The 26,588-nt window shown below is 52.0% G+C and overlaps 1 protein-coding gene across 1 annotated transcript in view; it reads right to left on the minus strand.

The window, feature by feature from the left end:
• The window catches only part of LOXL2 (lysyl oxidase like 2), a 93,829-nt gene that overhangs the window by 8,142 nt on the left and 59,099 nt on the right, over positions 1-26,588 (minus strand). The window contains exons 6-10 of the mRNA XM_032288535.1: positions 22,300-22,483; positions 15,369-15,520; positions 13,139-13,306; positions 10,219-10,384; positions 4,893-5,136 (exon numbers count right to left, since the gene is read on the minus strand). Of these exons, the coding sequence (XP_032144426.1) occupies positions 4,893-5,136; positions 10,219-10,384; positions 13,139-13,306; positions 15,369-15,520; positions 22,300-22,483 (914 nt within the window). The remainder of the gene's footprint in view (positions 1-4,892; positions 5,137-10,218; positions 10,385-13,138; positions 13,307-15,368; positions 15,521-22,299; positions 22,484-26,588) is intronic.

Below are 26,588 nucleotides of genomic sequence, written 5' to 3' on the forward strand. Positions count from 1 at the left end.
AAAAATATCGGGAGTTGCTAAGTTGGGCTTCCCTCAGTCGCTTATGTTTCTGGGTAAAATGACACGGAGCCCAGAGTCCACTGAGAACGTTCACAAGGAGGCATTTTGTGGCTGTTGAAGTGACGACTTTGAAAAAGTCTATTTTGGCTTCTTGAAGGAGCAAGAAGAGACATGAGGTCTGACTCACTGCCTAAAAAATGTCTGCATCGCTCAGAGAGGGGCTTATGTGACCATGTTTACCAGCTGGAAAGACTGAAGAGAAATAGGTTGCTGCTCCGTTGTCTAAACAGAATTCAGACGGAGTGCACAGACAGACTCTTGTAAGGCTGACCCTGTCCCGCTCCTCTGCTTCCTGCAGACTTGATTTAAGTCTTCCCCAGCTTCATTTTTTCCCCTGCAAACACTCAGAGAGGAGCAGCTGGTTTCGTGGCCTCCCAGTTTTCCCTGGCTTCTGTCCTCGGCATCTCCGCTCTGCCTCTCGGGTGTATGCGGTCACCCCTCCCTGGGGCTGCATCTTTTTCCCAGCTGCCTGGATTAGAGCCTAGAGTACCCCCCACCACCAGCACTACCCACCCATACACCCCAGGAAATACAGAGGACTCTGGGAAGATGGGATGGCGAGTCTGTCGAGGAAGGTATTCCTCCTCTTCCCAGGCTGAGCTGCTGTGGCATCTAGGAGTGGCCTGGATCCCTGGGGTACAGTTAGGGAAGCTTGGACTTGGAAGGAAAGTCCAGACGCTAAGGAGAGAGAGCCTGACGCTTGGTGGAGGTCACTTGATCTCGACAAAAGGAGGCACAGCTTTCTACAGTGAGACCCCAGAGCTCAGTGGTTTTTTGGTATTGTTTTTCTTGAGACAGAGTCTCATTCTGTCACGCAGGCTGGGGTGCAGTGGTATGATCTTGGGTCACTGCAAACTCCACCTCCCAGGTTCAAGCGATTCTTCTGCCTCAGCCTCCTGAGTAGCTGGGGTTACAGGCGCCCACCCGGCTAATTTTTTGTATTTTTAGTAAAGACAGGGTTTCACCGTGTTAGCCAGGAAGGTCATGATCTCCTGACCTCGTGATCTGCCTGCCTTAGCCTCCCAAAGCACTGTGATTATAGGTGTGAGCCACTGCGCCTAGCCCAGAGCTCAGTGTTTTAAGACATGGCACTTGCCAAGGGAGGAGGTGTTAGATGCAAAACAAATGGCAGTTAAAGCTGGATCAGAGGAAGATGGGAGACGCAGGTATGTTCTTTGCTATCCTGGGTCACCACTCGCAGTCAGCCTTGGTGCCCCTTGTAGAGGAAACGCTTGTGCTCTACATGTTTTCCCACTGCAGCCATGTGCCCCTGGGGCATCTGGAACGGACAGTCCTGGAGGTGCTCTGCGATAGTGGGGCAACCCTCCTGTCCTCTTTTCAGAGAACACTGGGGGTACTTCCATCCCGGGAGGAGCTGCTGGGAAGGCAGAGGCCCTTCTGCCTGCTCCACTTGCCATCACCCCGTGCCAGGCAGCCCCTTGGCAGCAGCAAGCCCCACAGATACGATGTGGGTCTCAGATGGGCTCCCAGGGGCCACATCACATCTGTGGGCTTTGAGCCTCCCAGGAAGCTGCACTGCACATGTGGCAAGCAGGGTGGAGGGAAGGGAGTCTCTCCTCTTTGCAGCCATGCCATCCCTGACCCGGAGGACTGTCATCTGAGCTGGAGCCCACTCCCCCTGGTTCTCCAACTCCTAGCTGCTCTCCTGGGGCTCCTCTGAGGTGGGAGGGCCAAGCCCCTCAGCCTGTGCAGCCTGGTGTGCATCTGTGCCCAGTGCTCTGTCCCCTGTCAGAGCTGTGGCACATCGTGCCAGTCGAGCGGGGGCGTCCCCACAAGTGGCAGGAGAGGGACTGCATGGAGAGCATCGGCCAGGGTGCAGTGCACATGAGACAGAACAACTCCGGGGGCACCTTCCTCCAGGTCTGGTTGCCGTGCAAACTTCCAATGTGGCCAATCTTGGTGTTTCAGCCAAGGACTTTCCAAGAAAACAGCCCTCCTCCTCGAGGCAGCATCAGTTAAACTGGAAACAGCATTTTTTTCCCATTCCCACCAATTTGAGCCAGGGTTCTCAAGCCAGGCTCCAGATGGCCTTCGGTGTGTCTGCAAATCTGCTGACATAGGCTATTAAACTTCTAGAAATATTTGTTTTGAGGAGAGGACAAGCCAGCTCTCATCAGCTTCCCAAAGGAAACCAATAGGGGTTTGAGGCCTGGAATCCTGTTCCTCCCACAGCACCTGGCGAAGTCACCTGGTGCTCAAGGGACCCCCCTTAAGGGCCCTAGGATCTTATGGTCATCGTTTCTCAGCTATGGACCAGGACGGGGACAGCAGAAGGTACATGTGCTCAGCATGTCCTTCCTTCCCCTCCCAAGCCATTGACTGGAATATCTGTAAGCAAAGAAATAAAACAGACCACAGGAAAAGCGGTATGTGGCGGGGGCAGGGGGCCACAGTCCCCAGGGCCAGATCAGAAGAACATTTCCAGGATGTCACCGTGTGCCTATTCTTGGAGGAGACGGATCCTTGGAGAGTAAGTATATAGCACAGGGAGGTTCCTACCATGTAATCTCTGGGTGGGCCGCCATATGCAGGGCTGAGATGCAATTATCTTCTGCTTATAGACCCATAGGCAGCGACAGCCCCGCCTGCCCAGGGGTTCCACCCACACATTCCCTGAAGGGAACCAAGCACCCATAATGTCATAGCTTTACTCTGACTTACACCCTGAAGAAGACTGGCGTGCTTCTCTATAAAGACTGCACCTTCGGCCGAATGCAGTGGCTCACACCTGTAATCTCAGCACTTTGGGAGGCCGAGGTGGGCAGATCACCTGAGGTCAGGAGTCCAAGACCGGCCTGACCAATATGATAAAACCCCATCTCTCCAAAAAATACAAAAATTAGCTGGGCATAATGGCATGTGCCTGTAATCCCAGCTACTTGGGAGACTGAGAGAGGAGATCACTTGAACCCAGGAGGCAGAGGTTGCAGGGAGCCGAGATCATGGCATTGCACTCCAGCCTGGGTGACAAGAGCAAAACTCCGTCTCAAAAAAACAAAAGACAAAAAACCACACCTTTTTGGGCTAATTAGGACATTCAGAATGTTCACTGAATTCTACCATAGTCCTTTCTTGTGAGACTAGAACAACTCTATCCCAAACTGATTTGAATGTGACTAGTTCATCAGTTCCAATATGAAAAAAAAAAAAAAAAAAAAAAAAAGCCAAAGATAGATTTCTGATGCAGAGTCAGCAGAGAAAAGAGAAAAGGGTATGTGCTTTGGAGTCAGACAGGTCCGATCCCTGCTCTCTGCAACTCCTAGCGTTATCTTGGGCAAGAGACAACTCCCAACCTCTGTGTCCTTCCCTAAGAAAACGAGGTTTCACTGGGCCTGACACTTAGAAGGGGCCAGGACATGTTAGTTCTGCCCGTAACAGTGATGGCCACATTCCAGAGTTGCCACAGAGCCTAACAGCATCTAGACGAGGGCTTCTCAGACTTCAGTGTGCACACGGCCACTTGAGAGTCCTGCTAAATGCAGATGCTGATGCTAGGTCTGCAGTGTGCCCTGGGATTGAGGAGCTCCCAGGCTCTCACGTGGTGGCCAATACCGCCAGTCCGTGGACCTGACTTTGAGAAGCAGGGATGTAGTGCCAAGCCTCGGTTGTACAGATGGGCCTTCCGAGTGTGGAGAGGGCAATGACTAGGTCACAGTCTGCAGCCCCAAAGGGGGCTTCCTGCTGTATTAAGTGGCAGAGGGCTTGCTCCCTTCCTTTCCAAGAGCATACCTGCTTTTCTTACCTCTACCCACCTAGCTCAGGTCTGAGCAAGAAAATCCCTGGACAGGCAGAGACAACAGATTCTGGATTAGATTAAGAGGCCACGCAAAGAAAGGGAAAACAAACAGAGGAAAGGGGAGAGGATGAGCATATGGCTGTGGTGGCTCCAGCCGGGGCTGGCTGTAGGATTTCACCCTGTTCTGTCCTTGCCTGGGATTTGTAGCACTGGGATCAGGTCCACAAACTGACAGAGCTGGAAGGGACAGGCGAGGTCCCAGGCAACACGGCCCAGCTGAGCCAACATCATGCAGCTGGCTAGAGGCACAGCTGTGATTAGAGACCAGGTCTCAGGACTCCTGGGCCCAGACTGCAGTTTCCACATCCACTGTCTTCCTGGAGGTATTTAAAATACATACCAGTATGTGGAATATATATATATATATACATATATATTTTGAGACAGAGTCTTGCTCTGTCACCCAGGCTAGAGTGGGGTGGCACGATCTTCGCTCACTGCAACCTCCACCTCCCAGGTTCAAGCGATTCCCCTGCCTCAGCCTCCCCAGTAGCTGGGATTACAGGCGTGTGCCACCACACCCAGCTAATTTTTTCTACTTCAGTAGAGACAGGGTTTCACCATGTTGGCCTGGATGGTCTCGAACTCCTGACCTCAAGTGATCCACCCGCCTCTGTCTCCCAAAGTTCAGGGATTACAGGCTGGGAATATTTCTAAAGGAACTCAAGAGTCCAACAACCACAGAGCCTAGAGTACCTGACACAAACCTGTGGACACTTAGAAACCGTGGGCTGAAGGTCAATGAGGAGGGTATGGGCACTCAAAGTGTGTTTCCTGACGTCAGAAACACTGGGGGCAGGAAGAAGGGCGGCAGGCCAAGGGAACTTGGAGTGGAGAATGCCTTCGGGAAATGTGACAGCCAGTGTGGCAGACCCAAGCCCCCCTTAGGAGGAACTTTTCTGTGGGCCATGCAGCCTCTTGGCTCTAAGTGATCCTGGCGACTCTGAACCCCCATCTGGGGCCTGCAGGATGTCCGCCGGGCAGCTTAGTGGGGAGGGTGGTGGGCCGGGCCTACCTGTGACAGTCATGCCAGATCCACGCGTGGCGGCCGTTCTTGGGCCGGAAGTCGGACTGGCCGTTGTTGTGGATCTGGGAGGAGAAGCGCAGGAGCCGGCGGTAGCCCGTGGTGGGGTTGGTCTGCGCGGCCGAGGCTGAGAGGCAGTTTTCCTCCATGGCGCACTGCAGCATGAACATGGGCCGGTCCTCCAAGTAAGTAGTCTGCTGCACCATCTCCGCGTTGAGGACCAGGTCCGGGGCGGCTGGGGAGGACGGCACGCCAGTCAGCAAGACGAGAGACCCCATTCCCAAGGGTTCTGATTTTTGAGCTGCGACAAACCCCTCTCCTGCCTGCCGTCACCTTCAGGAATGGCTCAAGGGCTGCTATTACCTTCTTGTTTAGCAAGACCTTAAGTTACTCTCTCCCTCTGCTCTGAGTCCTCTTTGACAACTCCTCAGTTATCGGTGCAGATGAGCGCGATCTTGACATCTCACTCACCTGGTCCCAGGCTACCAGCTAAGCACAGACCATGGTCAACAGACCCAGCTCCTGGGAAGCACTGAATGAGAGTGATGAGCACATGGCAGTTGATTCTATTATTCTACTTTCAAGTGTCTTCAAATTTTCCATAATAAAATGCAAAAAAAACAATAACGATGTGATTGTGCTACCCAGAGAGAACGCCTCTAATGCCTTAATCTGCTGCTTCTGGGAATGAACATGTATGTATAATATTGTATGTAGATATATGATGTGCTAATACTGTTCCCCTTAAAATACATCTTAACATATTTTCACGCTGACATATATCCATTACAGCACATTCACTTCATGGCTACATATTTAATTCCTAGCTCTCATAATTTTAGATACACTGGTTGCTTGGAATTTTTGTTATAAGCTGTGATAAACACCCGGTAGTAAATCTGTGCATATAACTTATTTTTTTCTTGAGAATATATTTCTACAAGTGAAACTGCTAGGAGAAAGGACCGTCTCTTTTTAAGTCTCTGATTCCTCTTGCCAAACTGCCTTCTCGCGGGTTTTTGCAGGTTCCACCGCACACACTGCTGCCAGACCAGTTTGCCCCAGGTGGCTGTCTTTTAAATGCTTGATTTACTCAATTAGTGCACTGCACAGAGCAGGTGTTAAAAAAATGACTGATGGCTACAATCTGTGTTTACTAAACAATTATATTAGGAGGCTTAGCTTCTTTGCAAAAGGATTAGCTGTAGGCTTTACCCTTAAGAGTGTGCTTTCAGCTGGGGGCGGTGGCTGACACCTGTAATCCCAGCACTTTGGGAGGCCAAGGTGGACGGATGACAAAGTCAGGAGTTTGAGACCAGCCTGGCCAATATGGTAAAACCCCGTGTCTACTAAAAATACAAAAATCAGCCAGGTATGGTGATGGGTGCCTGTAATCCCAGCTACTTGGGAGGCTGAGGCAGGAGAATCGCTTGAACCCGGGAGGTGGAGGCTGCAGTGAGCCAAGATCATGCCACTGCACTCCAGCCTGGGCGACAGAGCAAGAGCCTGTCTCAAAAAAAAAAAAAAAAAGGTGGGCTCTTTCAGTGAACATTTCTAGTACACAGAAAAATGCCATATATGAATTAGTGATCACAAGATCCTGCCATCTTTTATTTTCACCAGCTGCTTGTAATTTTTTTGCCCCTAGACTACTTGGCAGAACTGCTTATAAATTTCAAGCAAGCATAGTCTGTGAGTTTTGCTTCTCTCAAGTTCACCAGCACCTGGAGGGAGCTCTGTCTCCCTTCTCCCCCTCCTCCCCACTAGGCTTACAGGCTGTGGCAGAGCTCAGCGGGTTCTCAGTAAATGCTGTGAGCTCACTGGCACCTGGCAGAGCTGGCATCCTCTACAGAGCAGATCCATTCACAAGAATTGGTTGTGGAACCGAAGGGCAGAGAAAGGGCACACAGATGGCATGTGGGGTAGGGCATGGAAGCCGTAAGTCAGGAGGCTCCTGTTGATTGACAAGTATTACTTCAGGGAAGCTACGCCAGGATGCAGCATTGCCCTACACCAAGAATTCTGCGCATGCTTGTTTTTATGAGGGTGTCGTGTGAGTCTCTTATTAGTAGACAGCTCCTCTGAATACCTCTGAGCTCAGCACCGGAGTCTCCACTTGGGCCTGCCCTCCAGCTCATGAGGAGAGGGATCTGTTAATGTGCCATGGTTTGTGCTTAGCTGGTAGCCTGGGACCTGTACCCTCAACACCTGCCATGGGTTGGGACTTGGCCTCCTTTGCATCCAGCAGGCAGCAGAGTGCCTAAGTGGCCTCCTTCCACCTACCCATGGCTCAAGTATTACGATGCACCATGCTGGGCTCTCTGAACGGAGCTGAGCAAGCCAGATGTGGAACTACCCCAGACTCTAGCAAGAGAAAGACATATTAAGCCCATAATAATTACTACTGCAACAAGAGCTGGCAGGAGAAATGTGGGGCATGATGGGAATTGTAACAGGAGGAGCCTGTCAGGTGGGTGGTCAGGAAGGCTGCTTTGGGAGAAGCTGTGTTTTAGTTGTTCTCTGAAGGATGAGTGGGGATTGGAGGAAATATACTAAGGATGAGGTTGGGGGAGCCTTCAGACCAAAAAACCAGCCTGTGCCAGGCCCCTGTGGTACAAGGCAGGGTCAAAGCCAGTGTGGTGCAGACGCTGAGGACAGGTGGGGGTAGCCTGGGAGGGGGCTGGACAACATGAGCCCTGTCTGAGCCCCTAGTCACTGAAGTGTGGTGGGACCTTGGGTGGGATTTAAGTGGCAGGTGGTCTTGGCTCTGGCTTTGGGGAAAGGAGAGGGGAAGCCACCGCAGGGGCACGTGTCACTGTGGGGACCTCTTTTGCAGTGATGCTGTGTGGAAGGTGGTCATCTGGACACGGGCAGCAACAGGGATGTGGGAAGACAGAGGAGGCTGAGAACATACTGAGAGGTAAAAATCAAGAGGGACTGGAAGTGGGGATGGTAGGCAGGAGGGAGAATCAGGAGGATGTGGGGATTTCCAGTATATGCAATTGGTGGGGTGAGAGTAAGGTATCAGGAAGGGTTGCCTGAAGAATTACTTTATTTCCCTGAAAGCTCTAACATGCATTTAGCCAGACCAGCCAACAGCTGTGTTCCTGGCCCCAAAGGCCACTGCCCCACTGCAGACACACTCCTAGTGACACTTCAGCCTGACCTGTGGAGCATTCTGAGGAATCACCCCATGAAACTCATGTTTGGATCTTCCATGAGGATATGAGGACATCGTTCATCTCATAAATCTCAGTCATCAGAAAGCAATTCCCTTTGATCTCTCTTTTTTTTTTTTTTTTTTTTTTTTTAAGAGGGAGTTTCGCTCTTGTTACCCAGGCTGGAGTGGAATGGCGTGATCTCGGCTCATGGCAACCTCCCCGCCTCCTGGGTTCAGGCAATTCTCCTGCCTCAGCCTCCTGAGTAGCTGGGATTACAGGCACGCGCCACCATGCCCAGCTAATTTTTTGTATTTTTAGTAGAGACGGGGTTTCACCATGTTGACCAGGATGGTCTCGATCTCTTGACCTCGTGATCCACCTGCCTCGGCCTCCCAAAGTGCTGGGATTACAGGCGTGAGCCATCGCTCCTGGCCTCCCTTTGATCTCTTAATTCAGAGTTGTGGGCTTCTCTTGACTCATGGGTTTGTTTCCGTCTCACAGGTACTGTAAGTTATATTAATGACTAGTTTTCTCTTTCCTCTGGCTGCTGGAAGCTCGCTGTGAAATTAATGACCTACTCATAATAAATGTATAGAAACCCCAGTATGCATTTTTTAAATTAACCTCTCCCTGGCTCCATTTTAAGCCACAACCATTTTGCTACTAGCTGTCTGTCTTTCATCTATTTTTATTTTATGCTATCTTGAATTGTATTTAGGTTTATATTGTATTATCTTAATTTCCTTCAGGAAAAGATGGAATATTACACATACAAATAAACTGATAAATAAAGAAAAGGCCCCTGACAAGGGTGTGGTATTCCTCTCTGCTGGGATGCCCTCCTCTGGGGAGCTGGTAAGGTGGTGATCTCGCCATCTCTCCTCACACACAGGATGTGATAGCTTGTGATGTCTGCCCAGAGAAGCTTGCCCTGAGCTCCTGCTTTGTGAGGGCTAGGAGATGCCAGTCAGTCTAAAAGGGGTTGGTGGGCAAGGGGTTAATGGGCCAGGCGCCGGTGGCTCACGCCTGTAATCCCAGCACTTTGGGAGGCTGAGGCGGGTGGATCATGAAGTCAAGAGTTCAAGACCAGCCTGGCCAACATGGTGAAACCCTGTCACTACTAAAAATACAAAAATTAGCCAGGCATGGTGGCGAGCGCCTGTAATCCCAGTTACTCAGGAGCCTGAGGCAGAGAATTACTTGAATCCAGGAGGCAGAGGCTGCAGTGAACCAAGATTACGCCCTTGCACTCCAGCCTGGGTGACAGAGTGAGACTCCATCTCAATAAAAAAAAAGGGGGTGGGTGGGTAGGAGACGCACCTGCTGGGCTGAGTTCAAGCCCGCATTCTCCATGATGGCAGAATGACAGTGCGTCTTTGTTTACCAAGCAATTGCATACATTCATTGTCACACTTGATTTCTAACTTCTAGGGAAAACAACAACGATAGACCACAGAGGCTGACATGCTTTGCCATGATCAGCCAAGAAGGCAGGGTCTGGTCTCAAGTTCTCTGGCCAGTACCTGTGCCTCCCAATGAAGATGGCTACATGTGGGTTTTATCATAAGGCCAGGAAAAGGAGGGCAGGGCTTAGGCTGAGGAGGACAGCATTCCACAGGGTTGTCTACTACTCCTCTCGGCGTGGGAGGGAGGCCTCAGGAAGTGGGTCATTCTGAATCCTGGCTGGCATTCCCTTCTATGGGACCAGTCTCTCCAGGACTCCCAGCGAGCTACCAGGCAGCTAAGTGACCTCCAGGGTCTGAAATAGGAATTGCTCTACAGAGAAGGGGGAGGGAGGAAGCCAACACACATGGAAGCTGTCATCATCCTCATTTAACTGGCATAATGGAGGCGCTTCCAGTCATATCGTCTGCCCTGGGTCACTGAAGTCGCAGTGGTCCTGTGACTGAACACAGGGCTTGCAGCCTGCAGCCCCTCACTCCCGCTCTCCTCCCCACTACGTCATAGGCAGCGATCTGTGGTTGGGGCGGCGGTCATCCCTCCCACCCCGACTTTTTCTCGCTTAGTATTTCATTCCACCTTCTATTGCTTGGCTCACAGCAAGGCTTTAGAGTCTCTCAAGGAATAACTGATGTGACTATGGTCCCCTCGGGAGCCCGGTGGGGAGGGTGAGGTGTGACCCCCAGAGTTCTCACTTTCTGAGCAGGCGACTCCGGCCCCGTACTGCACCCCGCCCTGGGGGCAGGCCACGTCCTCCCCGTCGTGGCGGCAGTGTGCCAGGGACAGCTCCGTTCCCGAGCACTTCACTCCGCTCATCACCACTTTGTTGGCGTAGACATCTCCGTGCCAATACCAGGTCTCCTGGATGAACCAACAAAACAAATGGTGGGTACGTCACCTTGAACTGTCACTTTCTCATATCCTAATAACTTGCAGCCTCACAAAAATCCCATTTCATGACCCCATTTTATGAATGGAGATAGCTGGGGCACAGAGTCCCCTGCCCAAGCTGCACAGTTGGTGGCAGAGTAGGAATCCAGGTTTCCTGACCCTGGCACTTGGACTCTGTTACTCTCTGCTTCCAGGAAGTAGGGCTAAAGTTGTGGTCAAACACTACAGGGCTGCTTATCAGGAATGGCAGGTGCGCACAGCTCAGGTTGCCCACTCCCTAGTCCTGAGCCAAGGCAGGCATGGCTAATCAATCACAGCACCCTCTCCTCTAAGCCCAAATGGGATCTCTGAATCCTTCTCAACACCGTGCTCCAGGAAGATGCTACTGATTGACTGGAAAGGGTGGGAGGGAAAAAAATCTATTTGCACATGTCAATCGTTAGACATGTTACAAAGATGAAGTTCTGAATTTAGACTTTTCCCCAGTTTAAAGAGCATTTCATAGAGCAGTTCTACACAGAGGCTGAGGAGATCCGAGGCTTAGGATGCTGGGATTTATTTGGCCCCTTTGCTCTATGGGGCTTCAAAATACTGTTAGGATTTACTCACATTTCAGAGTAGTTTCCAGCAGAGAAAAATGAGGAGCAGAATGGGGCCATCAGGTACAGAAATGGGATGAGAACACAGGTTCTGTGTTCCTTGGGTCTCTCAGGCTTGGAGGATGAGGCAGGATTAGAGCTCAGAGAAGTCTTCTTGGGATTATCAGAGAGAGACCATCAGGATAGGAAAGGCCTTGGAAATATTACTATCTCATCTAAACTCTCCTGTGATGGTTCATAGTATGTGTCAACTTGGCTAAGCTACAGTACGCAGAGATTTGGTCAAACACTATTCTAGATGTTTCTGTGAGGTTGTTTTTAGCTGAGATTAACATTGTAATCTCTGAGTAAGGCAGATTACCCTCCATAATATTGCGGATTCTCATCCTATCAGCTGAAGATTTTAAGGGGTAAATAATACTTGGAGCCCTCCAAGTAAGAGACCATTCTGACCACAGACTTCAGACTGCAACACCCAATGCTTCCAGCCTGCTGGTCTACCCTGCAGACTTCAGCCTTGCCAACCCCATCACTGGACGAGGATGAGGCAATTCCTTAAAAGAAATATATTTATGCTGTGTGTGTGTGTGTGTAGCTATACACACACATATAATTTTGGTGGAATATATTTGCATAAATACATATTGGTTGATTGCGTGCGCGCGCGCACACACACACATACACATTCATCCAACCTATTGGTTCTGTTTCTCTTTTTGACCAATGGGTATTTTGACCAATACCTATCCCGATCCTCCAGATGAAAAAACTGGGGACTTGAGAAGGGACAGGGCTTGTAATGAGTGGCAGATTTGGTACAGACATCAGCCCCAGGCCTATTCCATGACCCCAGTTGAGGCCCAGGTGTCTTAGGAATGAGCTGACAGGGAACAAAAGTATCTGGACAAAGACTCTCTTGACATGTGGCACTGTTTTTCCACTCTCTCTGGAGATTTAGGGAGTGCCCTGGCTTGTCATAAAAAGATTAGCAGCAACACTGCGTTGCCTGGGGAACCCGAGCTCCCAGAGGGTGTGGGCAGCTGTTTCAAAGGCCTGTCCCTACTGGATGCTGGAATGAGGAGCCACAGGGCAGGGGACCCCAGGCAGCTTCTGCTCAGGGCTCAGCACCTCCCATCAGAGCAACCTGGGACCCATCCAGCTCATGGGAGACAGTCAGGCTCAGTAAGGATGCGGGAGTCCTCCTCTTCTCTCCCTAAACCCCTTTCTTGGGACCCAACAAGGGCCACTGGGGAAGGAGAGCTGGAGTCAGGATTAACACCACCACAAGAGGGTCTCCAAGCATTTTCTTGTTCTGTAAGCAGCTTAATGGACGTGTTTAAAGCCAGGATACTGAGGACTTGGGATTCTTTATTCCGTATCACAGGGAGGACAGCTGAGGCAGGGAAAGGGGCTGCTTTGCCCCAGACTATTACACAGCTGGCTGGTGGGAATGCATCAGGATTAGAACCGGGCCTCCTCTTTTGTTGCTGCTTTGTGATGGAGGTGGGAGGGTGGCAACGAGGACCAGAGCTCAACTGTTCTCAGCTGAGTCACCCTCTCTTTGGAGAAGGGGCCGGGGAGGAAGTGCAGCTGATGTGACAAGGCTTGGAGATTTCCTAGCGTGTCAGTGGGAGAATGCATTAGGCAGAGATGTCAGCAGGGAACGGTGTTCAGACCAGAGTGGGCTTCCAAGCGAGCAAGCTAAAGCATTAGGGAAGGGTGAGCCTTGGGCTGGGGGTCACCACCTCGTTGAAGGACTGAGTTGCTTCCTTCTGCACAAGGCACATCAGGACGCCCCAGGATCAGCCTTGAGCCCGGGGTGAACCCCAGTGTGCAGAGCAGGAGTGGAGCACGAAAAGCAGAGCCCAGCCCCTCATTCTGTAGCCGAGAAATCGAGGCAGAGGTGGGAGTGACCCGCCCGAGGGAGGACTCAGGCCTGTTAGGAGCGGCGCTGTGGCTGGGGCGAGAATCCCTGCCTCCGAGTCCTTCTAGGGCACCGTGTTCTGTCTTTCCTGCATGACTGGGGAAGGTACGTGGGAGGGAGGGCTGATTGAGGACAGTGTGGTCAGACTGCATGGGGCGGCGGAGGGTGGAGAGTGCGGGGTCTGAGGCTGGAGCTTCTCACCTGAAAGGCGTTGCTGGCAAATCCCAGGCCCAGCTGGCGGCAGACCACCATGGCCTCCACGATGCCCCAGTTCTGGCCGCATACCATCCCCCACACAAGGGACCCGTTTCTCTCCACCAGCACCTCCACTCGGCCCTCGTAGGGATTGCGGCCCCCATTCAGGCGCAGCTGCAGACAGAAAGGAAGGCGATGGTCACCAAGAGGGACGGAGGGCTTCCCCACTATGCCGACATCTGTCCCAGTGATGGCAGGGTGTCCACGAGGTTCCAGAGGCACACACAGATTCAGCAGCACCCTTGGGAGCCCCCTGGTGGCAGCACCGTGCCTAGCATGGTCTTAGAGCGAGGTCCCTACCCCAGGCACCCTAAGCAGCTGGGGAGGTCCAGTGACTCCACTGAGCACCAAAGCAGAAGCTGACTCTGCTGCCCAGGAGCCTATCAGTGGGGGCTGCTCTTTGGGAGGATGTGCTCTCAGGACCTCGACATGTTGGAACCCCCAAGACTCCTGCCTGGGCCCTTTTCTCTTTGCCACGCCCCCTTACTGGCAGGTTCAGGTGATTGCTAGCATCTTGTCCCATGGCCCCCCTGCTGGCTTCTCTGAGACCCACCTAACCAGCTGCCTGTCTGACAACAGCACGTGGCATCTCAGAGATCACACATCTGAACTTGCCTTTTTTCTTTACCCTAAATGACTGGGTGTGGCCACGTTCCAATACCACTTCATTTTAAAAAACATGCTGGGTATGGTGGCTTATGCCTGTAATCCCAGCACTGCGGGGGGCTGAGGTGGGAGGATCACTTGAGCCCAGGAGTTTGACAGCAGCCTGCGCAACACAGCAAGACCCCATCTTTACAAAAAACAAATTTAAAAATGAGCCAGGCATGGTGGTGCACACCTGTAGTCCCACCTACTTGGGAGGCCAAGGTGGGGGGATCCCTTGAGCCCAGAAGTTTGAGGTTGCAGTGAGCTATGATCATACCACTGCACTCCAGCTTGGGCAACAGAGCAAGACCCTGTCTCAAAAAACAAATGAATAAACAGAAAACCAGGAGGAGGAATGGGTTTGGCCCATATGTCATAGTTTGCTGGGATCCTGAATCTGCTGTTATTAAAGCCAGAAACGGAGGAGTTGTTGACATCTGCCACTCTCTTGTCTCACATCCCGTCAAAAGTCTTCGCCTGTGGGTTTTATCGCTCATCTCTCTCCAGTGCATCCACTTCCCTCCAGCCCTTCCCTGCCCTCCGTCATCTCCTGCCTGAGCCAGAGCAGCATTCCTGTTCTAGGTCTAAAGCCAAGGCAACCCTCAGAGGCTCTGGCTGTAGAATGTGGCTGCCTTGTTGCCTCTGGGGCCAGGAAAACATGTGGTCACCAAGGACACCTCCCAAGGCTCCAAGACGTTGCCGAGGTTCTCCAAGGCGGGCCAGGCCTGGGGTGGCCTCCATGACAGGAAGAAGGGTTTGACTGTTCTGCAAGGAATCTGGACACTTCATGCATTGGGGGGCTTTTCTAGTTTTCTAGAGAAGACTGGAGGGCACAGTGTAGCTGGCAGGCAGTTCTAACTTGACACAGAACACAGCTGGCCAATTCCAGGGCCCCAAACAGGCGCCAGCGTCCTGGAAACCACGCAGCTTTCTGGTGAGCAGGGTCTGACCCCACCAGTGACAATGGAGCCTAAGGGACCTCGTGGTCAGCCAGGAGCCTCTGTCCTCATCCTCTCCACCTCCTTGCCCAAGGAGGATGCCAGGGAAGGTCAGTCCTTCTCAAAGTCTCTTTAAAACCGCCCAGACATTTCCCTTTATCCTGCTCCTTTGGTTCTGGGTGGCAGGAGCATAAGGTCTTAAAGAGGGGAGCAAAGTGTGTGGAGGCCCAGTGTTTTTCTGAACAGAGAAAACAGAACACCTCCAGCTGGCTTTGATAAGGTTCTGGCTAGCTGGACCCATGCCTGTGTTTGAAGATGGTGAGGCAGAGGTGAGGTAACTCAACTTAGATATTAACATGTAGGGAGGCAGGGCCTTTCCCATTCAGGCTGCACACAGGGGCTTGGGCCTGCTGCCAGGCCAGGGCCAGGCCTGAGGTTCAGAGGGGAACAGAACACCGCAAATGTCAAGTGGCAATGTCAGCAGCGGTACTCGCAGCAGCGCCTGATCACTTCTGGTTCATCCCGGAGCTCTGCGTCTATGCTTTCTGCAGCCTCAGTTACCGTCCCCTCTAGGTGGCCAGCCCCCTCACCTTTTTCTGCAAGCCCATGGCAGGGATGTTGCATCTCACACCAGCGTCCTCCTCATGGTTGCAGCCCTGAGACTCGGCATTGAACTTGCAGTCTATGATGGACTTCTCATTGCCCGTGCACTGGATCTCGTTGAGGTGGATGGGTCCGATCCCTGCAGAGGGAGAATGAGCATACGCTATGAAAGCTTTGAAAGGAAACTTTCTGGATTGGCAAGAAAGTCCTGTACAGTAAGAGCATGCCCTTCCCATCCTCAGAACGCCCTTCACTGCCTCTCATAATCAGCTTCAATGACCCAAGCCTCTTCTCCCCAGAGAGAATAGAGCCAGCTCTCTTGGGATTCACTTATCCCATAAAAGCAAATAAAGTTTGCTACTAATTTGCTGTGTGACCTTGGCCAGATCACTTAGCCTCTCTGAATACCAGTATTCTATCATCCTTTGCTAGTCCAAAGGAATTCGACTAGAAGCTGTGTAAGTTTCCTTCCCGACTTTAATATTCTATGCATTTATGAATCTCAAAGGGATGACTATTGCTGTATTTATCAGGGTCCCTGCAGGAAACAGATGGCATGTACAAATTGGACTGAGTTAGAAAAAGGGATTTTAAAAATAAAGGTATGGATGGAGTGCAGGAAAATCAGAGCACAGTCCAGTACTCAGGAGCTAGTGACAGACACAGATACCACGCCCGTTACTCTCCACCTCCCTGCTAGGTGCTGAGGATTCAAAGATCGGCGAGGCAGGCTCCTGCCCCAAAGTGCTCCTGGTTCCTGAGGGGGGCAGAACTTACACAAAGGCTTGTGGTATGACGTTGTCAGCAACAAAGATGATGGTCACGACAGGTCCTCTGGGGCTCAAAGGAGGGCCCTCGGCCCTGCTGGGGGTTCTGGAGACAGCTGGTATCAAGGCTTACTGAGGGCAAAAACCAACTTCTAGATCAACCCGTATTAGCAGGCAAGAGCCAAGTTTCTGTATCCCTGGAAATTCATAAATGATGATGCTATCGATTCCTTGGAATTTTATAAAATGCACAGAAATGCATCAGTGATGGTAGCAGGAAGCACCGAGGGACGAGCGTGGGAAGGTTGTGACAAGACACCGATCCTCGTCAGAGCCCAGGAAGCAAGCCAGGGCCACGGCCCATGGGCACAGACAGGCGACAGCCTGGGACCTCAGACCCAATTGGATCGGGGGCTCGTCTGGTGACTGTGAGGATGATGATGGGGTGATGGGGCTGGTAGCTGATGTTTATCAAGCACTTATTATGTGCCAGATTCTGTCCTACACACTACACACTACATACAGTACACACTGCCTGTATGAACTCACTCAGCCATCCAGCAACCCCTAAAATAAGGAATCAGAAGACCAAAGATTAAGTCTCTAACCCAATGGGGAGCCAGGATTCAAACCAGGCAGGCTGACCGCTGGGCGTGGTCTCGCCAAGTTTCTGATGCTTATTCAGGGGAGTCAGGAGAGAAAACCCTATGTTGGGTAAGAGCAGAAAGTTCTGTCTAGGAAGCAGCTGGGCTGATCTGGTCCAAACGCCCGAGCTCTCCTCCTTCGAGGGAAGCCCTCGCTGTCTCCTGCCTCCTGGACTGCCCTCTTTCTGCCTCCATCTAAGGAGAAGCCTGCCTTGAAGAAAAACCTCAACTCTGTCCTCCTTCATGGTACAGCTAGAAAGACCTCTGAACTTTTGCTTTTTACGTGTCTTGCTCAATCGGCCATGAACTGGGCAGGCAGCCTGAGACTGAATTCAGCTTGAGGTTGAAGATTAGGGAGTGGGGAATCCTTAAAGAGTGATAAAAACTTTAGTTCCACCTTCCTCATCTGTTAAAAGGGCAATTTATTATGTGTTTTGCCGGGTCAGGATTTTTTTTTTTTTTTTTTTTGAGACGAAGTCTTGCTGTGTTGCCCAGGCTGGAGTACAATGGCGCGATCTCAGCTCACTGCAACCTCTGCCTTCCAGGTTCAAGCAATTTTTCTGCCTCAGCCCCCACAAATGGCTAGGACTACAGGCGGGTACCACCACACCCAGCTAATTTTTGTATTTTCAGTAGAGACAGGGTTTCACCACGTTGGCCACACTGGTCTCTAACTCCTGACCTCAGGTGATCTGCCCAGCTCGGCCTCCCAAAGTGCTGGGATTACAGGCGTGAGCCACCCCTGCACCTGGCCCAGGATGAGATTATGGGGAATGAAGAATATGTCAAGTATGTCAAGTGACTAGGGACTCAGTAAATGGTCAGTATTTTTAGTATCATGTCTTCTATGTCATCTATTTGTTTTGTATAAGTTATTTCTTAGGTTTTTCTTATTTCTCCCACTTGATGTGAGCTCCTGGACAGCAGAGTATTTTTGGAATAAATGATTCTCCATTCCAGGATCCAGGCTGAAGAGCACCCAGCCGATGTGTGTGATTGCTAAGACGACAGCTCAAGAGTGGACAGGGCAGGAAAAGCCGACTTCAGCGCCTAGCATGCTTCAGACTCAAATGGTCAGTCTCCTGGCTGAACTTCCATGTAAACTTGTGTGGCTCTCAGACATCAGGAGGAGGCCCCAGGGGGGCAGGGCCACCCTCCTGAAGCTCGCGTACTCATGGTGCATCCAAGGAAGGGCACGGAGGAGGAGGCCCAGCGTGGCTCACCCTCTTCCTGCCCCACTGAGTTCCGGGGGTTGGGCAGGTGGAAGAGGCTCTGAAGGACACTGGACCGAGCATCTGGCTTCAGCGTGCCCATGGTGTCTATGGCTTCTGCTGACCTGGGATTTGCATTCTGCATCCTTGGCCTGCGGCTGTCACCTACTCCGGGGTTCTGGAGCACCCTGAATTGTTCCTTCTCATGGTGCCTTCCTCATCTCCACGTTGGCTGTGTTCTTCCCCTGCTCTAGGTGACCACAGGCTTGAGGCAGAATTAGGGTGTAGTGGAAAAGCCGCGTCTAACATCTTACAGCTGTGTTATGGTTTCCGTGTGTCCAGGCCAATGGGTAGGCTGAACCATCAGCTAAGCTGGTTACAATCAGATTGTAGGAAGCACAAGAGAGCAGAATAGGACACATCACGGGTTCTGCGTGTTGTAAAGCTAAGCTCTTGTTTACAAAACTTTTGCTAGAGTTTTGCATGTGTGACGGATCCTGTCACATGCATTCCTTCTTGGGGATTGCGTGCAAAAGGGTTGTAAAGCCACCCATCTGGAGCTGCCCCCTCCAGCATGGGAACCACCACCCACATGTGGCTATTGGGCACTTGAAATGTAGCCAGCCACTTTGTCTACACTTCTGAGTGGAGCCGTGTTATGGCTTCCATGAATCCAGGCCAATGAGTGAGTACTCAGAAATGTAGACACACTAAGATGTCTGTAGGTGTAAAATACGTACAGATTTCAAACACTTAGCACCAAATATACAAATGATCTCATTAATAGCATTCATATTGATTACATGTTGAAATAATATTTTCGATACACTGGTTTAAAGAAAATACATTATTAAAAAAGTCATCTTTTTAAAATTGTGGCTGCTAAAAAATGCGAAGCTACATACATATGTGGTTCCTGTTCTGTTTCTTTTCTTTTTGAGAGACAGAGTCTCGCTGTGTCGCTCAAGCTAGAGTGCAGTGGCGCGATCACGGTTCACTGCAGCCTCCACCTCGCAGGCTCTAGCGATCCTCTGCAGCCTTCTGAGTAGCTGGAACCATAGGTGTGTGCCACCATGCCTGGCTAATTTTTAAAAAATTTTTGTAGAGCCGGGAGTGGTGGCTCACGCCTATAATTCCAACACTTTGGGAGGCCAAGGCAGGTAGATCACAAGGTCAGGAGATTGAGACTATCCTGGCTAACATGGTGAAACCCCATTTCCACTAAAAATATAAAAACTTAGCCAGACGTGGTGGCACATGCCTGTAGTCCCAGCTACTCATGAGGCTGAGGCAGGAGAATTGCTTGAATCTGGGAGGCTCAGCAATAAGCTGAGATCACGCCACTGCACTCCAGCCTGGGTGACAGAGTGAGACTCGGTCACACAAAAAAAATAAAACATTTGTAGGGAGGGGGTCTATGTTAGCCAGGCTGGTCTTGAACTCCCAGGCTCAAGTGATTCTCCCACTTCTGCTTCTCAAACTCTCAGAATTATAGGCTCGAGTCCTATTCTGTTTATCAGACAGCACTGGTCCAGGATTAGAACTTCTTCACCAAGTATCTGTACTGCTGACCCTACTTATTCAAGGGGAACACATTCATTCATTCTTTCTTTTGACATGAACATCTCTGGAGTGCTGCGTGCTGGCAGACTGGGTACTAAGGACACAGAGATAAAGATACAGGTGCTCCCCTCATGGGGCACGAAGCCTTGCAGGGAGGTGGGGACACCAACAGGCACTTGGGGTCCCGATGTGGGTGGGGTCCTGAGGTAGAGTGCAGAGCCTGACCAGGACCTCACATCTATGCTGCTGAGGTTGCAGCCAGTCAGGCACTGTGTGCAGGCACCATGTATCCGGCCACCTCATTCCACAGTGAAGAATCTGAGGCCCAGAAACTCGATCAAGGTCACCAAGCAAGCAGGTGGCCGGGCGGGGGAGGAGGACTCAGATTGCCTGCCTCTCAGTCATTGCCTTTTCACGCCTCCTGGCCGAGGGTGCAGTCACTGAACCCATCAGCAGCGAGAGTCAGGATCAAGGGGCTGACCCTGTCTGCTCTGTGACTTGACATTAAACGTGGTAGTTTTCCCTTTCTGCCTACTGGAGTTGACCCCGCCCAGCATGACAGGAGATGATCAATCATCCACTGGTTCTTTCAAGGACAGCATCCAAATGCCAAATGCCTCTTTTTCCCAGCATTCTGCAGGTCCCTGGAAACCTCTGGCTGCTCTGGGCAGTGAAATAATTAGGTCACACAGCACACACCCATGATAAATGGAATGTTCATGTCATCGAGGGCCTGTTTATTCCTCAGAATGAGTGGTCTTTGTCCTGGAGGCCCTGGGAGAGCATGAACTCACACGTCGGCCAATCAGTAAATAACTGCAGGGAAAGTCAAGATCCAGGGAGGCCAGGTGCGGTAGCTGACGTCTAAATCCCAGCACTTTGGGAGGCCGAGGTGGGTGGATCACTTGAGGTCACAAGTTCGAGACCAGCCTGGCCAACATGGTGAAACCCCGTCTCTACTAAAAATACAAAAACTGCCAGGGTGTGGTGGTGCACACCTGTAATCCCAGGCTACTCGGGAGGCTGAGGCAGGAGAATCGCTCGTACTCGGGAGGTGGAGGTTGCAGTGAGCTGGGATCAACACCACTGCACTGGGTGACTGAGTGAGACTCTGTCTCAAAAAAGATCCAGGGGATCCTGAGGAGCTCACCGTGCCCAGGGAAGGAGCCCTGTTAAATGGCCCAGTGGATGCTGCCAGGTGGCACGATGTGACTCAGTGTACCCCAGCCCCCCAAACTTCAGTGCACACCTGGAAGCTTGCATGGACTGGAGAACAGAGACAGAGAGACATTCCAAATGAGAACAGGACTGGGCCAAGGTGGGTATAAGGAAGAAGCATCTGAGAGTTAGAAGACTTGGGTTTCGGTCTTTCTCTGCCGGCAATGGTTGGCATGACCTCAGATTTGTTCTCCTCATCTCTTGGATTCGAGGACCCGAGGTATCTCCAGCAGTGCTGTCCATGATTCCAGGACTCTCTCTCTCGGCTACTGGAATGCAGGCCTCCTTCCAACGTCAGCGGATCCTGTAAGAGCTGACCCACTGCAGCCTAGGGCCTGGGTAGGCTGAAGAAACAATCAGCCAATGGCACTAGACAGATGAGCTCCACTTCTAGAAGGGGGAAAGCTCCATGGTCTTTGACTCAGTTGGAGGTAAAGTTCAATGCAGGATTCTGGAGTCTCACACAGAAAACCACTGAATGTGGTGTCAGGCCCTGGGCTAGTGGTGACTATCATTTCCTCTAGGCTGTGATCAGTGACCTCACCACATTCCTTTCTGTGGGGTGATGGCCCGACATCTGACACTATGGAAATATCCCCTCCCCACTGGACAGGCCGCCCCACCCCTCGCCTGCAGCCCATTCTGCTTCCTACCCATCCCTTCCCAGCCACAGCGGCCCATGGTCTGCGGCGGCCTCCCTGCTGGTCAAGGCTGAAAACATTCCAGGAAATGACTATGACTCCTCTCGCTCAAGTCACAGTTGTCCCAGCGAGGGCTGGGCACTCCCAGGCTGCCCAGTCTGTTTGGGTTGAAAACTCCTCCTGCTGAATGACCGAGGCTCACGAGGATAAGTGGTTTTCGTGCGGCTGGCTGGGGAGGAGAAGTGGCCTCTTCTGGGTCTTCTGGTTCCAACATCACTTTCCACCAAGGGACCCACTTGAAAGCCTCCTTTACTTCTGTTTTTTGCTCACATGAAAGATTCGTTCAGGACAGTTAATAAAAAGCAGGCCCTTTCTCAATTAGTCTGAGGACATCCGGGGGTGGTCTTGTTCCCTTTCTCTGCTGTCAGGAAGGGGATGTTTGCAGGGCTGCTCCAGGGAGGACAAGTAACATGGCATTTGGTCCTTCTGTTGTACAGCGTGGCTCAATCTGGTGAACTTGGAGGCCCTCTCCTGGAGGAGGGGTCTGAGAACCCCAGCTTTTTTGGTGGGGCAGCGGAGAGCACTGGGTTAGGAGTTGAGACCCACGATTCATATTCACTGGCCGAGAATATGTTATCTCACCTTGGACGTTTACTTCATTCTTTGGGCCTCAGCTTCCAAATCCGTAAAATAGGATCTCAGCGTTCTCCAAGGCCCCTTTCGGCTGTCTAGGGAGAGGCCTGGGATTCTCTCCCAGGCAGCTGCTAAGAGGAGGACCGCAAGTGAGGATCGCGGAGAGCTCACGGCAGCCAGGCTGGGCGCACAGCACCTTGCTCCCGGGAAGAGAGGCCCCTGCAGCCTCCCCAGTCCTTACCTTGTCCCAGTCGGGAGCCAGTGACTGCCTCTTTGGCACTCCCAAAGCCCAGCTCTCTGCAGACCACACTGGCCGACACCAGGTCCCACTTGTCGTCGCAGACGGTCCCCCATTCTCCGTTTTTGAGCACCTCCACGCGGCCCTCCCCGATGCTGGCGCCGCCTCTCAGTCGCACCAGGGGTTGCTGAAGAGACACACAGTCCTGCTGAGTACAGACGCTGATGCACATTCAGCGGGAGACCACTGTCTACTCCCCCTCCCTTCCCCACCACCCTGTTCCCAGGCTAGGCACTCAGTCTGGGAGCTGCCACTGTGCTTGATGTATGGATGGGTGTGTGTGTCGTGGGTGTGGGAGCTTCCTCTACAGAGTCAGCTCTGGTCCAAGCTCCCTTTGCAGCCCTTGCATGGAGCTTCTGTCCTGGTCCTCTGGGAAGCCCATCGGGGACCATCAATCACTCATCACCCCAACCTATTCATGGCACAAGTACCCTTTCATCAGCACTTCCCCGACAAACTCCAGAGTTTCATGCTTTAGAGCTACAGAAAGAAGCGCCCACCCCCAAAGTCTGCAGATTCCAAACGGATCATAATTATTCCTTATAACAAGGTTGCTTTTTTTTTTTGGAATGGAGTCTCGTTCCTGTCATCCAGGCTGGGGTGCAGTGGCATAATCTCAGCTCACTGGAACTTTCGCCTCCCAGGTTCAAGGGATTCTCCTGCCTCAGCTTCCGGAGTAGCTGGGATTACAGGCATGCACTACCACACCTGGCTAATTTTTTATATTTTTGGTAGAGATAGGGTTTCATTATGTTGGCCAGGCTGGTCTCAAACTCCTGCCCTCAAGTGATCCGCCTGCCTTGGCTTCCCAAAGTGCTAGGATTACAGATGTGAGCCACCGCACCCGGCATCAAGGTTGCTTCTAAGCAAGTTTCAATCAACCTTGCTTATAACACAGCGCCACAGTCTAGGCCTGCAGAGACTCCACGGTACTAGGCGGGCACTGGAACGATTCTGCTGTGCACACCAGTTAGAGGCAGGAGGGAGCAGACCAGAGAATGGGAAGACAGGGAGCTGGAAAGCCAACCCTCATAGAGCCATGACTCAGAGAATGGAGGCTGTAGGCAATGGGAGCCCCATACTGGTTTTTCCAGGGCTGGAGGCATGCCCAGCCACCCCCGATATGACTCCAAGTCTAAATTGGCCTGACTCCAGAAGATGCAGCCCAGCCAGCAATGCAGAGAGGGTGGAGAATGAGCATTGAAACACCCCTCATGCTCGCTGACAGTCTGGAAGCTTTCATCTCCTTGTGAGTTCCCTGAGTTAGGGAGGAATAAGACACTCTATGTCCTGGCCACAGTGGATCATGTCTTACAAGATGGGAGCTGGGCCGCTTGACGCCAGCTGTCCACACATCCAGGTTTGCGTCTGTCTCTCTGCACGTGTGTACGTGCAGGCTTACCTGCACGCGTGCTGCATGTATACACGTGTGTTTCAGAGGAGGCTCAGAAGCCTGTGAGGCTCTCAGCTGCTGCTGCTGCTCATTCCACTGCACACAGAGGGAGTGAGGAAGACTGTGCAGCCATCTGGGCGTGTCATGTCAGATCAGAGTCATCGCCTGCCCTGGGCCCTGTGTTGTCCTCAGCCCATAACTGCCTTCACCCTACCACTGCTGGCTGGGGTGAGGCAGGCCTGGGCGGAGGGGACCTTTTTAAGCATTCACATCTACCAGCTACCTTGAGGGGGATGATGACATACAAGATCCTGCCTCTCCACCAACTGTACCTTGGGGCTGGCAATGGCAGGCGGGGGGTGGCGGGTGCTGGGACAGAACCCAGATGTACAGACCCCAGGGACTGCACTGACCCCCGCAGTATGGGGAGAAGGAAAAAGGGGAAAATATCCATTGGCCACAGGAACTATTATCCTTGCTTTAAAAAAAAAACCCAAACAGAACAAAACAAGTACAGCTGCCGGCTCCAGCCTCTGTTTTCTGTAGAACGGCGGCCTCCTGCTCCCCGACCTCCCTTCCCAAGCTGTCTTCCCACAGGGTGACCATCCATGACCTAAGCTTAACGGAGGCGGAGTGTCAAATAACCTCGCCCCAGCCGGCGGTGGGCAGGCAGTCAGCTGGCCCCAAAGGGAAGAAAGAAACCAAGGGAAAATATGATGTAAGGCCTGCTCGCTCTGTTTTAATTGCTTTGGTATGAACTTGATTCCTCTGCTTTAAACCGCAGAGTAGAGGAATTCCAAAACAGTAGGATCTGGTATTCTGGATGACACACAAGGAAAGCTCAGAGGCTCAGGCTGAGGCTGTGGGAAGGCTGTGGCCATTGAGTCACACACAGGGGCAAGGAGGGTATGGGGGAGTTTGAGGGGTGGTGGGCTGATTGTCGGAGGAGGGGGAAGTGGCGCTGTCCAGGTGCGTCCTGGAGCCACACATATAATGGTGTGGTCACCTCTGTGCTCTTCAGAGGCCCCTGAGGGGACTGAGGGGACACAGGAGGCAGGGCCTCATGGAAGTGCCAGGAAGTCACTCCTACGAGTCCCCACTCCCTCTGTTGAGGAGGGCGGGGCTCCCAGCATGCATTTCACTCCTCTCAATCAAGGCTCAGTCTTTCATCCAAATCACCACCCAGCCTGGGAGAGGGGCACCAGTGTGGTTTATCCAGCTCTTGCCATGGTTTCCCTTTTATGTTGGAGGCGTGTAATCAACCCCTTTCCAGAGCAGGTCTCGACAAAGAGGGGAGACAGGGGAGGGAAGAGGGGAAAGAGGGAGCGGGGAGAAGAGAGGGGACAAAAGGGCTTGGTTGGGGGAGGGCTGGGTGGCTCAGCCCCTCTGCTCCTGCCCGGCTGCCTGGACCTGCTGACACACCTGGTTGACACACTCTCTGCTCCCACCCCAGAGCCCTTCTGCCTCCTCTGGCTCCCTTTTATCCCCACCTTGGTGACAGCCCACCTGGAACGCACCCTGCCAAGGCGGTGATTACTACGATCATCACGCACCTCAGACGCTATCTCTTCACTCGTGTGGAGTCAGCAGACAGTGCCGTAAGTACTGAGGTGCTACCTGGCACAGGCAATCGGCCCCGAGACATGATCAGTCACTTCTATCCCTCCCTCTCCTCTTCCCTGTTGCTATTCCCACACACCCACCAGAAATTAGCTGTTTCGAACACAGAAATCACAGAGACCTCTTTGATGGATATAGGAGAAAGGAAGCGGAGAAAAAGAAAAGCAAATCAAGAAGAGATGGACAGGGTGCTTGCTCTTTTTCAGAGGCTAGGTCAAGACTGCTGTGGTTGGGCTGCTCTACTTGTCCTAAGAAATTGGCCAGTTGAGCTGGGCACGGTGGCTCACGTCTGTAATCCCAGCACTTTGGGAGGCCGAGGTGGGTGGATCATCTGAGGTGTGGAGTTCAAGACCAGCCTAGCCAGCATGGTGAAACCCCGTCTTTACTAAAAATAAAAAAATCAGCCAGGCATGGTAGTGGGTGCCTGTAATCCCAGCTAATTGGGAGGCTGAGTCAGGAGAATCAGAATCGTGTGAACCCAGAAGGCAGAGGTTACAGTAAGCCAGGCTGGCACAGGAGTGAAACTCCATCTTGAAAAAGAAAGAAAGAAACGAAACTGGCCTGTTGAAATGGGGCTGTTACTTATTTATTTATTTATTTATTTATTTATTTATTTTTGAGGCGGAGTTTCGCTCTTGTTACCCAGGCTGGAGTGCAATGGCGCCATCTCGGCTCACCACAACCTCCGCCTCCTGGGTTCAGGCAATTCTCCTGCCTCAGCCTCCTGAGTAGCCAGGATTACAGGCACGCGCCACCATACCCAGCTAATCTTTTGTATTTTTAGTAGAGACGGGGTTTCACCATGTTGACCAGGATGGTCTCTATCTCTTGATCTCGTGATCCACCCGCCTCGGCCTCCCAAAGTGCTGGGATTACAGGCGTGAGCCACCGCGCCCAGCCTTACTTTATATGGGAAGATGTTCATCTGCATTTCTGGAATATACTTACACCCCCCCACACACATACCCCCCCCCACACACACACTCCCACACACATACACACACACACCCGACACCGCCCCCGAGACACACACATACACCGACATACACTCATACACCCCCCCACACATACCCCCCCACACACTCATACACCCCCACACACATACACACTCAAACACACCCCCCTCACATACCACACACTCACACACACTCCCACACTCATACACACACCCACTCACATCTCCACACTCATACCCCACACGTTGACACACATCCCCCCA

Source organism: Sapajus apella, unplaced genomic scaffold, assembly GCF_009761245.1.
Source record: "Sapajus apella isolate SASKATOON/1434 unplaced genomic scaffold, GSC_monkey_1.0 scaffold21, whole genome shotgun sequence".
Lineage (NCBI taxonomy): Eukaryota > Metazoa > Chordata > Mammalia > Primates > Cebidae > Sapajus > Sapajus apella.